At 43.2% G+C, this 15,767-nt stretch overlaps 1 protein-coding gene across 2 annotated transcripts in view; it reads left to right on the top strand.

Moving 5' to 3' along the window:
- The window catches only part of CAPN5 (calpain 5), a 181,068-nt gene that overhangs the window by 43,764 nt on the left and 121,537 nt on the right, over positions 1-15,767 (top strand). Inside the window, exons 1-2 of one of the 2 annotated variants that reach the window (XM_077451420.1) lie at positions 12,865-12,968; positions 13,899-14,085. In XM_077451420.1, the coding sequence (XP_077307546.1) occupies positions 13,921-14,085 (165 nt within the window). In that variant the 5' untranslated portion in view covers positions 12,865-12,968; positions 13,899-13,920. Of the gene's footprint in view, positions 1-12,864; positions 12,969-13,898; positions 14,086-15,767 lie in introns of those variants that run through there. The other variant, XM_077451419.1, reaches the window with a different exon arrangement.

The raw sequence follows: 15,767 nt of genomic DNA, 5'->3' as shown, positions 1-15,767 counted from the left end.
TGTTAACAACTAGCATTCCGTCTCTGCAGCTACAATTTTCTAAAGTTGCGCAAAAAATAAATGAATGCAACTATCACTTCCCCCTCCCTTTTTGTTGCTGCCTGCCCTTCCCTCTGTGCTGTGGAATGGCAAGAAACCCATGGCCATAGATTTTTCTGCTGCAGTTCTGCCACCAGTGCCCTGACTATAGACACTTGTAGTAGAATCTTTGACTTTTTTGCAGCTCCAGATAACAGTTTATAACCACTGCCACCTGGATCTGCTCTGTACAGCCACTGTACCCCTCCTATTTCATGATAAAACCCAGTCTCATCTCTCCCTCTTATTGTGTGGACTAACCAAGCTGCTTACATGATTACTGACCAGCCACTGCGCAATGTTTATGGTTACAGTCTCTTTTTATGGCAAGATCAAGCTTGTCTTGTCTCTTTCTATTTTGCTGCCTTTTCAAGTGCTCACACTGTCCTAACGCTGCCCAGTTTCACAAAAATACATCTCTGCAGTCTGGTACTGTGAAAACAATAAGCTCACAAACTGTTAAACTGTTGTGCCACTGACCAATTTGTGCAAAGTTGAGGGCTTTGGCTTCATTTTTATTTTTAAGAGCAAACTTTCCAATAGCTTTAAATTTGTTATGGCTGCTACTTCCACCAGTCAGACCAGACCTCCTTTGCTTAAATTTAGAAAAAATAAAAAAAAATTGTTGCAGGCAAAACTACCAAACAAGGTCCTTCTTTGTTTTTTCTCAACTTGAAATGAATCAGATTGGGGTTCTGCTGTTGTGATTAAGCCAAGCTAAATGTATGCGTTAAAAAAAAATCTATTACACACCCAAAATATACGATGCCATTCCTTAACCACTTAAACCCCGGAAGATTTGCCCCCTTAATGACCAGACCATTTTCTGTGATACGGCACTGCGTCTCTTTAACTGACAATTGCACGGTCATGCGATGTTGTACCAAAACAAAATTTAGGTTCTTTTTGGTGGTATTTGATCCCCTCTGCAGTTTTTTTTTTTTTTTGCGCTATAAACAAAAAAAATTTAGAAAAAATATATTAACTTTTTGCTATAACTATCCCAAAAAAATAAAAATAAATTTCTTCCTTAGTTTAGGCCTATCAGTATTCTACATATTTTTGTTAAAGAAAAAAAAATTGCAATAAGCGTATATTGGTTTGTGCAAAAGTTATAGTGTCTACAAAATAAAATAAATAAAAATAAATCTATAAAAAAAAATATATATATATATATATATATATATATATATATATATATATATATATATATATATTTATTACTAGTAATTGCACTGAACTGGAATTTTTATCAGGATTGTGGAGGACAGATCGGACACTTTTTGGGACCCTCAACATTTATACAGCGATCAGTACTAATATATAAATACTAAATACAGTACTGATTACTGTATAAATGTCATTGGCAGGGTAGAAGTTAACACTAGGGGGCGATCAAGGGGTTAAATGTGTTACCCAGGGAGTGTTTCTAACTGGAGGGGACGGGACTGCCTGGGGGAGGAGACCGATCGTTGTTCCTAAGCAGTAGGAACAACTGATAAATCTCCTCACCCCTGACATAACGGAGATCTGTCTATTTACATTTACGGACCTCCGTTCTTACTCTCAGGAGCTATCGCTGGTGCCCGGCGGGCATCGCGACCACCGGGCACATGCATCGGCACCGTCGTCGTGCCCACACTCCCTAGCGCTCTTAAATCGGCTGACTTACAGCTATGACAGCTCGCCCAGGGGAGCCAACCTGCTGCAGTATAACTGCTGTAGCTGGTCGGGAACCAGTTAAAGTGATATTAAATAAACGTGCAATTAGTTTAGTTCCGAATTAATTTTTTAACTAATTTAAACAAATTAGTTCTGGAATTTCCTAAAAAATTAAGAATGAAAATCTGTAATGACTATTAAATTATAGGTATTGGAATTTCCTTTCATGTTTGTCTGTTAGTGAACGTAACGAATACGAATTTATCCGAAGTTAAAAATTATCCGAAATAACGAATACTACATCTAAACAAATGGAACGTAATGAATTAAAAATAATTAACAATAATAATAATAAAAACTTAAATTAATTGGTTCTGTTCCATTTGTTTAGATGCGTCATTCGTTCTTTCAGGTAATTCGTATTTGTTACATTCACTAGCAGACAAACTTGAAAGGAACGTGCAATACCTATAATTTTATAGTTAGTTTTTATTAGTTATTTAGAATTTTCGGCTTTTCGTTCTTTTGACTTTTACAGATTTTATTTTCAGATTTTCGATTTCGGAAATTCGAATTTCTGAAAAAAACAAATGACATGAAAACAAAGAAATTTTTCTGCATTGCACATGTCTAATATTAAAGCTTCCATGTGTTGTGTTTTTTTTTTTTTTTTTTTTTTTTTTTTTTTTTAATAATTTACCTGCTCTGTGCAATGGTTCTTCTGGGGTCCCCCGCTGGTGCTTCTGGCTCCTTCTCTTCAGCGAGTGCCCCCATAGAAAGCCACTTTCTATGAGGGCAATCGTGCAGGCCTTTACCTGGGCCGCCCTGTCTGCGTCTATAGATGCAGACCGGGTAGCACGGCCCCACCTCCCGTACCCTCATCACAGGGTTTGATTGATAACAGTGGGAGGCAATGGCTCCTGCTACTATGATACTGACCAGTGAGGAGGAGGAGGAGAGTCGCTGCTTCCATGCATAATGTTGGATTGTGATCGGGCTCAGGTAAGTATAAGGGGTGGGGATCCTGCAGCATGGAAGTTTTTTTTTAGCTGAATTTATGGAGGGGGGTCACAGAAGGTCAATCCCAGTTTCCTCCGTCGGCTTTACACCTACTTCCTCCTCCACATGGTCTGGCGCATCCCCGGCTGGAACACCCGGTTTCTCCTCTGGACTACATAGCGACGTCTGTTCAGGCTATCCAGCGCTGAGGTCTCTGAACCCCCAGGCCTTCAAACCCACTCCTGCTATCCAGCACTGAGGTCTCTGAACCCCCAGGCCTTCAAGCCTGCTCCTGCAGTACTCTCTACATCTTGGGTTCTCGCCTCCTCCTCCTCCCGGAAGCATGTGACTCCCCAGCTTATATGAGAGTCCTGCCCCTGCTAATATAATTTAATGATTGGTCCAGAGCTCTCCCCATAAGCTGCCTCCACTCCAGTCCCAAATCCTGCCTCCCTTCCAGAACATTTCCACTGAAAGGCTGAGGGGACTTCCATGAGCCAGAGTGTAGGTGGCTACACCCCCTCTATTCTAACACTCCCCTCTCCCAAATAAACAACCAGGCCTAGAAAAGTGCAAGACCCTGTCTAAATTTACCTATCACTATTCACAAAAACTCTATTAATCACCCATCTAAATGGGGTGGGCACTACACAAATAAAAGAAACTCCAAGTAAACAGGAAAATGCTGACATTGCGTTTGCCATTGCCATCAGCTGGGATGTAGGAAAAAACTCCTTTTCACCCAAGGAGGTGCTAATCTCTTGGGTCTAGTCTAAGGCCAATGATCTACCCCCACTTGTCTTGATTCGCATACAACGTAATAGAAGTCACCAGGTGGTCCCACCCTCAGTTATATAAGAACTGCCAGAAGAACAGAAGCATCACACATCGGGAACCTACCATGGATGCGGATCGTCCGCAGAATGAAGCAGGGAAGAAGAAGCCGGAGGAAGAAGCAGAGGATCAGAGGACGAAAACCGAATGAAGTGGAAGAAGTGGGGAAAGAAGACATTGACAAAGGAGTTGTCAAAAACTGTCTCTTGTGCGTTTTTTATTTTTTATTTTATTTTTTATAATTTTTGTCACTTTTTTTCATGAGATGGTACCATTACCATTTCACACGGGGGGCAGGATCTGGGGGTCCCCTTGTTAAAGGCAGCGTCCAGATTCCGATAAGCCCCGTGCCCACAGACCCCCCACAACCACCGGGCAAGGGTTGTGGGGATTTAAATGCCATTCTTTTCCTTTGGAAATTGTCATTTTGCTCTCGGACTGTTGTAAACATGCGCCACTTTACAGGCATACTATAGACACCCCCCAGGTATGAAACTTAAAGGAATATTTCACTTTTATTGTTTCACTTTAAGCACCGTTAAAATCACTGCTCCCGAAAAAAAACGTCAGTTTTTAAAACTTTTTTTATTTGCATTGATACATGTCCCCTGGGGCAGGACCCGGGTCCCCAAACACTTTTTATGACAATAGCTTGCATATTAACCTTTAAAATGAGCACTTTTGATTTCTCCTATAGACTTTTAAAGGGTGTCCCGCAGCTTTCGAATTTGCCACTAACACCCCAAATTGTTTGCTATTCAGCGAACAGCCAATGTTCGAGTCAAACTCATGTTCGACCCGAACAGACAGCCCATCCCTACTGGTGACCACCAATGTAAGGAACATTCTTCCCACTGATCACCAATGTAAGGGACATTCTTCCCACTGATCGTTCTTTCCGCTAAAGTGTTCAGATATCAGTGTTGTATGTAAGGAATGGCTCTCAGTATACAGATATCAGTGTTGGGGAAAGCACTCAGTTTATACATGTCAGTGTAACACACATGGAATATAACTAAGTGCTATTCCCTATATATATCTGACATCTATACACTGAATGCTTTCCCTAATACTGATATATGTATACTGAGAGCTGTTCCTTATATACAACACTGATATATCTCTACACTGAGGGGCACTCGGTGTACCAGGGAATAGAACCTGGTAGATGGGCACTGGGGAAGAAGGACCACTCAGTCAGCCTGGCTGGTGATCATAGACATGCTGCGATTACACACTGACCTGCTGCACACAAGGCAGGTCAGGTGGCTGTCATCTCCGACATGACTCCGTTCTTTCTTCACTCTGCAGCCTCCAGCTCTCACCGGCTTTCCCCTGCGGCATGGATCTATATTGTGGCCCCGTCCCGCTGCTGAATTCCCCAGGAGCCCCTGTCACTGCTATCATCCTCATGGTCCGCTCGTGGGACCCCCCTGACCCGCTAATGGGGGGGCCCCCCTGACTCTGGGGCCCTCAGTCGGTGACAGAGTGCCTGAATGGTCAGTCTGCCCCTGATAAGCAGACATACGCCCTCAGAAGCTTCTAAACATCGGCATCTAATCTAGAACACTTGATTCAAGTTTCATGGATCTGAAGTGATAGTGTACAGTATGTGGGGGCGATGTTTACATTTTGAATGAGACAGATCTTAATTTTTGATCATTTAGGTTATGAACTAGAATACACCGTTCTCAATTTTAGTTCATATTCAAGTATATTACCTTTATCTGCAGGCACTCTATGATAATCTAATGGTTACCTGTTCAAATATGTTTAAAAAGTTAACAATTTCCATAGGTGTAGTTGGTTTTTCCCATAACTGTATCTGTAAATCTTTTGCATCTTGTACAATAGTCTTTGGGTTTTTGGATATCCAGATACACACTCGGAGCCACTTATCTTGTTTTAGTTTCAATGCCAAAGTCATGTCACCATAAACATCCAGCAACCCATATGAGCTGTGATGTATCATATTTTGGGTCCCCCTGTTGCTGTTGAGGTTTGCACAGAAGAATTTGTTCCCCCTGTCTCCAGAGAAACATTCTCGAACTGTCTGCTTCTTATAAACAAAAATATTAATTATTGTCTTCCTATCAGTATAAAGCACTCGTAATGTGGGGTGACCACGAGTTCAGAGCACGTCTGGAAGTAAATTGTTTATGGAGCAGCTATTTTTTGGCAGAAGATGTTCTCTCTAATATCCGAGAAGGTTGGGTAAAGGACAGCTATGGGTGAGGAGCTTGTGGCCTTAATAATATAAAATGGATTATTTGTAGCGCCTACCCTGACTTTCCAGGAGCCCAATGGTGACTACTGGGGTAGGGATGGCCGACATACATTCTCAGATTGCAGGTTTGTGGGCACGGTGGGTGATGAACAAAGACTCATATCTTCAACTTCTCCCTCTCTACTTGCATCTTCCCCAACTCTCTAAAACATGCGCTACTCACTCCCATACCAAAAAAGGCCTCACTGGACCCATCAATCGTGACAACCTAAGCCCTTGACATGATACTATCTTGTATCATGTCTGCAATCTCTTACTTAAACTTAAACACATTGCCAATAGTATTAGCAAAATTTCCATTCGGTGCACCTCTAGCAGACATGATACAGGAGATGGTCAGAGACTGCAGACATGATACAAGAGATCAATGCAGCCTCACCAGTGTCCATCATATGCAGTCTACCTCTGCCCAGCAGCCTAACCAGTGCCAATCGGATGCAGCCTACCTGTGCCCGGATCAGCAGCCATCTCCATGTGTCACAGAGCTGGATTTGAATAGCCTGGGCCGCAGTAACAATGCCCCTCCTCCTGTGATCACGTTGCACTGATTCAATGTCCCGTCACTGGATCAGTGTGCCGTCTGTGGAGGACTGGGCGCCATTGATGACACTCCCGCAATGGGCAGAACCTGGGGCGGACCACGCCCCCCTTCTGTATCGGCTGTTTTTTTTATTTCGGCCGAAATTTCGTGCATCTCTAGGTATAAGGTTCTGATCAATATATCAGCTACAGGGAATACATGTGAGCACAAAGTTTAAAGTTTCCATTGGACCAATAAATACCCTGTGATATTTACGTTAATAAGCTCGTTGCACATTATTTAGCTAGACTGTATATGGTTATTAACCACTTGCCGAGCAGCCGCCGCAATTTTACTGCAGCAGAATGACACGGCTGGGCGAAACGACATTATGTAACGTCGCTTTTCCCTGTGGCCGCTAGGGGCGCTGTGAGTGCCCTGCGGTCATGATCGCCGCTTGACTCCCGCGATCGCCGCTGACACACTGAGAACTGGGTTCTGTGTGTGTGTGTATGTAAAACACGCAGTTTCCGGTTCTCTGAGGGGAGAAGTGCCAGATTGTCTGTTCATACAGAGTATGAACAACGATCTGTCTCTTTCCCTACACATTCCCCCTTCCCCCTTCAGTTAGAACACACACTAGGGAACACATTAACCCCTTGATTGCCCCCTAGTGTTAACCCCTTCCCTACCAGCGACATTTTTACAGTAATCAATGCATTTTTATAACACTGCTGTATAAATGACCCCAAAAATGTGTCAAAATTGTCCAATGTGTCCGCCATAATGTCGCAGTCCCAATAAAAAATTGCAGATTGCCGCCATTTCTAGTAAAAGAAATCATAATAAAAATGCCATAAAACTATCCCCTATTTTGTAGATGCTATAACTTTTGCACAAACTAATCAATATACATATGGTAAAAAAAAATGTAGAAGAATGCATATCGGCATTTCTTTTCAAAATTGTCGCTATTTTTTTTGGTTTATAGCACAAAAAATAAAAAAACCACAGAGGCGATCAAATACCACCAAAAGAAAGCTCTATTAGTGGGAAAAAAAGGACGTCAGTTTTGTTTGGGTGCAACATTAACTGACAATTGCGCGGTCATGCAAAGTGACGCAGTGCTGAATGGAGTGTAGCAAAGTCCCGGGGCCCCTGAAGCCCAATGGTGACCTCCAAAGTTAAGGACATCTGACATCCTTCAGTGTAGAGTGGGTTACAAGGCATGGTGGGTGTAATGCAAGATGAAACAGGTGGGCTCCAGACACTTTTTGAATGCAAAGAGATTTATTGTCTCTTAACCACTTTCAGACCGGACCAATTTGCTGGTCAAAGACCAGACCACTTTTTGCGATTCGGCACTGCGTCACTTTAACTGACAATTGCGCGGTCGTGCGACGGGGCTCCCAAACAAAATTGATGTCCTTTTTTTCCCACAAATAGAGCTTTCTTTTGGTGGTATTTGATCACCCCTGCGGTTTTTATTTTTTGCGCTATAAACAAAAATAGAGCGACAATTTTGAAAAAAACGCATTATTTTTTACTTTTTGTTATAATAAATATCCCCCAAAAATATATAAAAAAACATTTTTTTCCCTCAGTTTAGGCCGATACGTATTCTTCTACATATTTTTGGTAAAAAAAATCGCAATAAGCGATTGATTGGTTTGCGCAAAAGTTATAGCGTTTACAAAATAGGGATAGTTTTATAGCATTTTTATTAATAATTTTTTATTATTTATTTTTTTACTTGTAATGGTGGCGATCTGCGATTTTTATTGTGACTGCGACATTATGGCAGACACATCGGACATTTTTGACACATTTTTGGGACCGTTGTCATTTATACAGTAATCACTGCTATATAAATGCAGTGATTCCTGTGTAAATGACACTGGCAGTGAAAGGGTTAACCAGTGGGTGGCAGTGTAGGGGTTAAGTGTTCCTAGGGGAGTGTTACTAACTGTGGGGGGGTTGGGCTTTCATTTAGTGTACACTGATCTCTGCTCCAATCACATGGAGCAGAGATCAGCGTCACTAGTTGCTAGGCAGAATAGACAAATGTTGTTTACACAGCATTTGCTCTATTCGGCCGCTCCGTGAGACGATCGCGGGGATGCCCACGGCGATCGAGTCCGCGGGTCCCGCGACCCGACTCACAGGGGTCCCGACCAGCGCGGGAGCGCGCCGCCGGCGGCGCGCTCCCGATGGCAGGGCGGCATCGAATATTGGACGTACCTGTACGCCAATATGCCTGCCCGTGCCATTCTGTCGACGTACATCGTCGTGCGCTGGTCGGGAAGTGGTTAAACAGAACTGTGGGAGAGAGGACTAGGGTCAGGATACCCTTGAGTATGTAGCACTAACCCCCGAAGGAGCTGCTAGTTAGATTTGGGCTTACTGTTACCTTCTGTTTTCCTTGTACGTCTAGGGGTGTCCCGTGGTAAATGGCCCAGTAACTTGAGAGACCGACAACAGATCCACTTGAATAGATTTTATTTGCAAAACATAGACAATGAACAGTCTCTTAAATTGGGATCAGGGGGTTGGAAAGGAATTCGGGTACTGTTCGTGTCAAAGTCAAAATGTTGAAGAACTTGCTTACTTTGACTGCATCCAGAGAATAGCCATTCGCAACTGGATGATCACTCGGGTTGGACAGTCCTTCTCTAGCCAACAAGGTGCTTACTCAGGAACAAGTCTCTGGCACAGATGATGATGTAGAACATACAAGATAATATCTCTGTCACAGACGTTGTTGTAGAACACTTAGGAAAACTAAGCTTGAAAACACTTGTAGGTTACCTGGATCTTTCAGCCAGCTTGGCGATATCCACGAGACCGGATTCTCTCGGGTACCTCAGCCCTTCCAGGCTTTTACTAAGAAACCAACCCATACGTGGTCGTCTTCTGAAGAGTCCTCCCCTGGAATGCTTGAAGTCACTGGGTCTCTCCTAAACCGGAGACGGCACCCAACCACCTCAGAATCTATCTTTTAGTTTCCTTGCCTCGGGCTAGCTAGCCCCGAGACATCAACATCAGGTGGATCCGCACACCAGGCCATAGCCTTCCTGGGGGCTGATCGGCAGGACCAGGACCATGTAGTCAGTACATCATTCTGGACCAGAACCCCGAACCACAGGACGTCCGCATCTTAAATGCTCTCTCCCAGAAAGCACAGCGAGAGCACCACTCCCACTGGGTGGGCTCCGAGAGAGAATAAATTAACCACTTGCAGACCGGACCATTTTGCTGGTCAAAGACCAGACCACTTTTTGCGATTCGGCACTGCGTCGCTTTAACTGACAATTGCGCAGTCGTGCGACGTGGCTCCCAAACAAAATTGACGTCCTTTTTTTCCCACAAATAGAGCTTTCTTTTGGTGGTATTTGATCACCTCTGCGGTTTTTATTTTTTGCGCTATAAACAAAAATAGAGCGTCAATTTTGAAAAAAACGCATTATTTTTTACTTTTTGTTATAATAAATATCCCCCAAAAATATATAAAAAAACATTTTTTTCCCTCGGTTTAGGCCGATACGTATTCTTCTACATATTTTTGGTAAAAAAAATCGCGATAAGCGATTGATTGGTTTGCGCAAAAGTTATAGCGTTTACAAAATAGGGATAGTTTTATAGCATTTTTATTAATTTTTTTTTTTTTTTTTTTACTAGTAATGGCGGCGATCAGCGATTTTTATTGTGACTGCGACATTGTGGGGGACCCATCGGACATTTTTGACACATTTTTGGGACCATTGTCATTTATACAGTAATCACTGCTATATAAATGCAGTGATTCCTGTGTAAATGACACTGGCAGTGAAGGGGTTAACCAGTGGGTGGCAGTGTAGGGGTTAAGTGTTCCTAGGGGGGTGTTACTAACTGTGGGGGGGTTGGGCTTTCATTTAGTGAACACTGATCTCTGCTCCAATCACATGGAGCAGAGATCAGCGTCACTAGTTGCTAGGCAGAATGGAGAAATGTTGTTTACACAGCATTTCCTCCATTCGGCCGCTCTGTGAGACGATCGCGGGGATGCCCGCGGCGATCGAGTCCGCGGGTCCTGCGACCGGACTCACGGGGGTCCCGACGAGCGCCGGCGGCGGCGCTCTCCCGATGGCAGGGCGGCATTGAATATTGGACGTACCTGTACGCCAATATGCCTGCCCGTGCCATTCTGTCGACATACATCGTCGTGCGCTGGTCGGGAATTTTTTAAGCACCCAACCAAACCAGAGTTCCATGCCTGCCAGAAGAGACAGCGCCCCCTGTGGCTAGGCTGAACATCTCACAGTCCAGTCAGACTGATGCCGAAAGTCTAATTTGGACAATTGTACCCAAACCAAACTGCAGTTTAGGCATACTTTAACTTTGAAAAAAAACGCATAGAGCGTGCTCTTCAGGAGCTGCCGCTACAAGTAGATGCAATGCTAATTGGCAGACTCAGAGTTCTATAGGTAAACGGCTATACAGGTGAAGGCCTCCAGCCGGACACCACTTCTGTATAGGTAGGACCACTGTCTCCTATGGCAACAATCTTGTAGCTGTTATTAACAGTTACTGTTACTAACGGTAAAGGTTTTCAACTTTCTGCAATATGTACAGTTATCCTTACCCCTCACTCACTGTGGCTCTTCACTCAATGAGCTCCCAGTCTCTCACTAGACATCAGATCTACTAGCCACTGGATCCCCTGAGCTCTTTTACTGTAGCACTCTGTAGTATCTTTCTCAAGCGTCTCCCCCGCTTTGCTGCTGTGTACCTAGCTTAGCACTCATACTCCTCAAGCTTCGCCCCTGCTGACACGTTAGGTCCCTGACTTGGCACTCACTGATGCTTTCCCACTTCTTCACCATCCCCGGTTGGTGAGAAGTCTGCTCTGGTATGGGCCTCAGCTTACTCACAATGGTCTCTGGTAGCAGAGTGGATGATCCCCTTTTGTGGCGACTGCTTCCCCTCTACCTCTGACCAAGACTGGTTCCCTGGCCGGCGGAACTGTCACTATCTTTGGTCGACTACAAGCCCGCAGTCCTAACCCTGTACTACTTCTTCTGGATCGGCTCTGATAGCCTAGTGGCCACATGTCCCTGGGATAGGCCTTAGGTTACTGGCCTAGCAGCCCGGGGGTAATACGACCCATGTCCTCCTAGACAGCTGTCCAGGTGGCACAAAAACCAGATCGCCTGACTCCACACAAATAAACAGGTTCTCCCAGCAGGTCAAAGGACCCAATAAAATCCCTGCTCATTGGCTGAGACAACTCATTCATTCCTAATCTGTCCTTGCAATGCCCTTGTTTTATCTAATGTCACCAGATAACTGGCCATCTAGTGACACGAGAGAAGTGCGAAATTCAAGAATTGGGGTGAAATCAGTTGACTAAGGCAACCATCACTTAGCAAATGCATTTAATGGCAACCCTGCCTAAACATCAGGGTGCTACACCAGTATTTAAGATCTTACGCCCCCAAACTATTTTGGTTCCGGTGTTCTCAATCAAATATGTGGATCTACAACTGTGGGTCACCTCGTTAAGGAATGCCCCATTTTAGTGGCAAGCAGCCCTACCGGAGCATCTGTGTCCGGTTTTAATTTTATTGGCTTACTAATAATTTGAACCCCACTTGTTCAGCATTAAAAACCTGACAGAGGGTATAAGTCCCTAGACTGCTCTAGGAAAATATGGTTCGGGATACCGTTTTAATGGTGGGAACCAACTAGGCGTTACTTCCTTCTAAGAATTGGGTTAGTTGATCTTCAGGGAAAGCTATCATTAAAGTTACTCATGATTCACCTGTAATGAAAGTTATCAAATTAAGAATGTCTATAAAATAATTATTGCACAATAGTTAGCAGGTGCTGCTGAACATTGTTATTTGGAGCATTCCCCGATGAGGAAATTTCTCAAGCAACTTGCACTTGGCAGGTCGTGTATTGCCCATTAACAGGTTTCCTTACACTTGTCTGAGTCATCTCTGTGTTTTACAGCTTTTATTGTGGTGCTTTTGTCAGGTAGATGATACTGACTGTTGTTAAACTGGCCCGTATTATTACCCAGAGTCCTTTTTGCTCTGAACTGACTTGAAAAACAAGTTTCCGAATTGTAAATGAACGTGATCCATTTACATATTGAGAAAAAAACATCAAATTATGAATTCTTTCAAGCTATTACCGTGATATAGAAAAGCTGCAATGTTACCTTTAATATATTGATTTGAATCTAATCCGTTAGTATACAAAAACCCACGTGTAAAGCTCCTCCTTCTCCCTCCTGCCTTCCTGTAAATCTCTTCCCTTTTCCCTTCTTCTTTCTCTTTCCTTCTTCTTTCTCTTTCCTTCTTCTTTCTCTTCCCTTCTTCTTTCTCTTCCCTTCTTCTTTCTCTTCCCTTCTTCTTTCTCTTCCCTTCTTCTTTCTCTTCCCTTCTTCTTTCTCTTCCCTTCTTCTTTCTCTTCCCTTCTTTCTTCTTCCTCCTTTTTCTCTTCTTTTTTCTTCTTCCAAGATTATAGATATTGACCATTTTTCTAAAGCCATTCTCCTTTTTATATTATGTTGTGGCCGTGCAAGACCCTGCCACTTTGAAAGTAAGACAAAAGGACACAGGATTCACATTAAGGGTTAATGCAAAGTTCCAGACTATTATTTCTGAGCAGAGAAAGCAGTGTTTTTGGTTTCCCCCAGATTCTGTAGTCTTGAATTGGGGTCTGAAGCTTCAAGGTTCCAAAGTGTATTAGTTGGGATGGAACTTTCAATCCTTTTGGTTTTTATCGGGTGCCTGCAGCCTGTGTGAGTACATTATATACTCGGTTATATATACTCAAGCTTGAGGATAGATCAGGGCTCGCATATTATAGACAGCAGGTCTTGCCCAGTGGTCAGATGGGCCCCAGCCGGGGTCAGAGGGGCCTCAGCCCAGCTGGGAGACAAGAGGTCTCATTCCAGGTGGCAGGTCTGCTCTCATCAGGGTGTCTGGAGAACCTCTATCCAGAGCCCAGGACTGGGCCGTGCAGCATGATGCTGTGGACTAAAGGCTGAGAGAGCCAAGTGAACCAGGAGCGCATCGTTGACAAGGGAGTGAGGTAGCTCGGCATTTTCAGTTTACTGTTGATGGTGGAAACCCCCTGCAAGGGCAACTGATGTCTGAACTTTCCATTTTGTTAAAAAAAAAAGTGGGCTGCCATTCCCTAAAATTCAGTTTGGACTGGCATAACTCATTGGGAAAAGCATCTGCCGTACGAATATAATCACCCCAATACCACAATATATAGCATATCATTTTTTTTGTAATAGAGCCGGGAAGGGGGTAAAAAAAACAAACTGAAAAATTAGAATACCACCACATCTAAGAACTGGTAAGCTGCAATATATTACTTTTTTTTTTTTCTTGGGTTTAGATATTCTTAAATTGTCAATAGCTGATCACTCCTGATTGCATGTTTTTTTTTTTTTTCATTGCATTTTTAGAATAATGTATGTTACTTTAACTCTAAATGGCTCTGCTCTGATGTGTCCAGGTGATATTTGTTCTGGTGAAGAATGTTCTCTTCGGTGAAACCCTTCATGAACCAGCAGTTTTACACCTTGAAGAAAGAGTGCCAAAAGAATAAAATTCTCTTCGAGGACCCCCTATTTCCACCCAACAATGACTCCCTGTTCTACAAGACACAGCTGGTCCAAGGAGTGCAGTGGAAACGACCAAAGGTAAGCCAAGACAAAACCTCATGCAGATAGGTGGCCATTGGACTTTTGATTTTTCCAAACTATTAGGGTTAATACAATACCAAGTGTAAAAAAAAAAAAAAAAAAAACACAGATGCCGGTGCCTCCTTTGATGTGTTTTGGCTATAATCTGGCTAATCCATAGAAGAATGGAGACTGAGGGTCCAGGTACATTTATATATATGTGTGTGTGTGCTCAGCATAAATGAGTACACCCCTTTTTTGAAAAGTTAGATTTTAATCCAATAGCTCAATGAACACATGAACAATTTACAAAATTTTGACAAAACTGAGTTTCTAGAACATTTTGTGTAGCTCATTACATGAAAGTAATGTTAATATAACTTGGATTACAAAATCTTCAGTTGTTGTACACAAATTATTTAATGCAAAAATGAATACACCCCACAATATAAACTACTACATGTAGTATTTTGTATGACCTCCATGATTTGTAAGGACAGCACCAAGTCTTCTAGGCATGGAATAAATAAAGTTGGTGACATATCGCAACGACTATCTTTTTCCATTCTTCAAGATAGACCTCTTTTAGAGCCTGGATGCTGGATGGAGAGAGTGATGCTTGCCTCTTCAGAATTCGCCATAGGTGATCGATTTGGGTTCAGATCAGGAGACTTACTTGACCACTGAATCACTTTCATCCTGTTCTCCTTCAGAATTGCAACAGTGGCCTTAGATATGTGTTTTGGAGTATTTGTCATGTTGGAAAAGTGCGCGGCGATCAAGGACACGGAGTGATGGCTGCATCTTCTCTTTCGATATAAAGCAGTATATCTGTGAATTCATGAAGCTATCGATGATGTTCAGCTCCCTGGCACCAGCAGCACTCATGCTGCCCCACAGAAGGACACTGCCACCACCATGTTTCACTGTAGGCACCATGCATTTTTCTTTGTACTCCTCACCTTTTGCAACGCCATACAGTTTTGAAGCCATCACTTCCAAAAACTCTCTTGGTCTTATCACTCTACAGTACAGAGTTCCAGTAGTCTTTTTAGCATGGGCCCTGGAAAATTCTAGGCTGGCTTTTTTGTGCATGGAATTTAGGGGAGGCTTTCTTCGTGGAATGTGTGTGTGTGTGTGTGTGTGTGTGTGTGTGTGTGTGTGCGCGCGCGCGCCATTCCTCTGCAGTGTACGCTGTATTGTATCACGGGAAACAATCACCCCAGTTTGGCTTTCTATTAATTTAGCTAACTGCAGTGAACTTGCATGGCGATTTTCTTCAACCCTTTTCATCAGAAAACGCTCCTGTGGAGTTGAGGACTAACATGGATGGCCTGGACGTCTCTGAGATGGTTGCAGGTCCACCTTTTTTGTTACATTTTTGTATCACTTTTGCTCCAGTATTCTGACTGATAAGTAAAGCTTTGCTGATCTTCTTGTAGCCTTCACCTTGCTTGTGTAAAGAAATTATTTTCTTTCTTAGGCCTTGTGACATTTCTCTTCCATGAGGTGCCATTGTTGACAGCATGAAAGGGGAAGGGTTTTATTTAAGTGTAGCGATGACACTTTGGACAAAGTGTCATTCATGTGTAAAATTAGTTTTTTCTTCAGAACAGTAAAGGGGTTCTGAGGGTTAATTGCGTAGGTTAACTTTGACATCAGTTTGGCTGGGCTGTGTTAGATTTCTGCCTGGTCATGTG

The sequence above is a fragment of the Lithobates pipiens genome, unplaced genomic scaffold (assembly GCF_037356315.1).
Source record: "Lithobates pipiens isolate NorthernLeopardFrog02 unplaced genomic scaffold, aLitPip1_a1.2 Scaffold_23, whole genome shotgun sequence".
Classification (NCBI taxonomy): Eukaryota; Metazoa; Chordata; class Amphibia; order Anura; family Ranidae; genus Lithobates; species Lithobates pipiens.
Note: the sequence above shows the minus strand (reverse complement) of the source record. Positions and strands in the feature narration are given on the sequence as shown.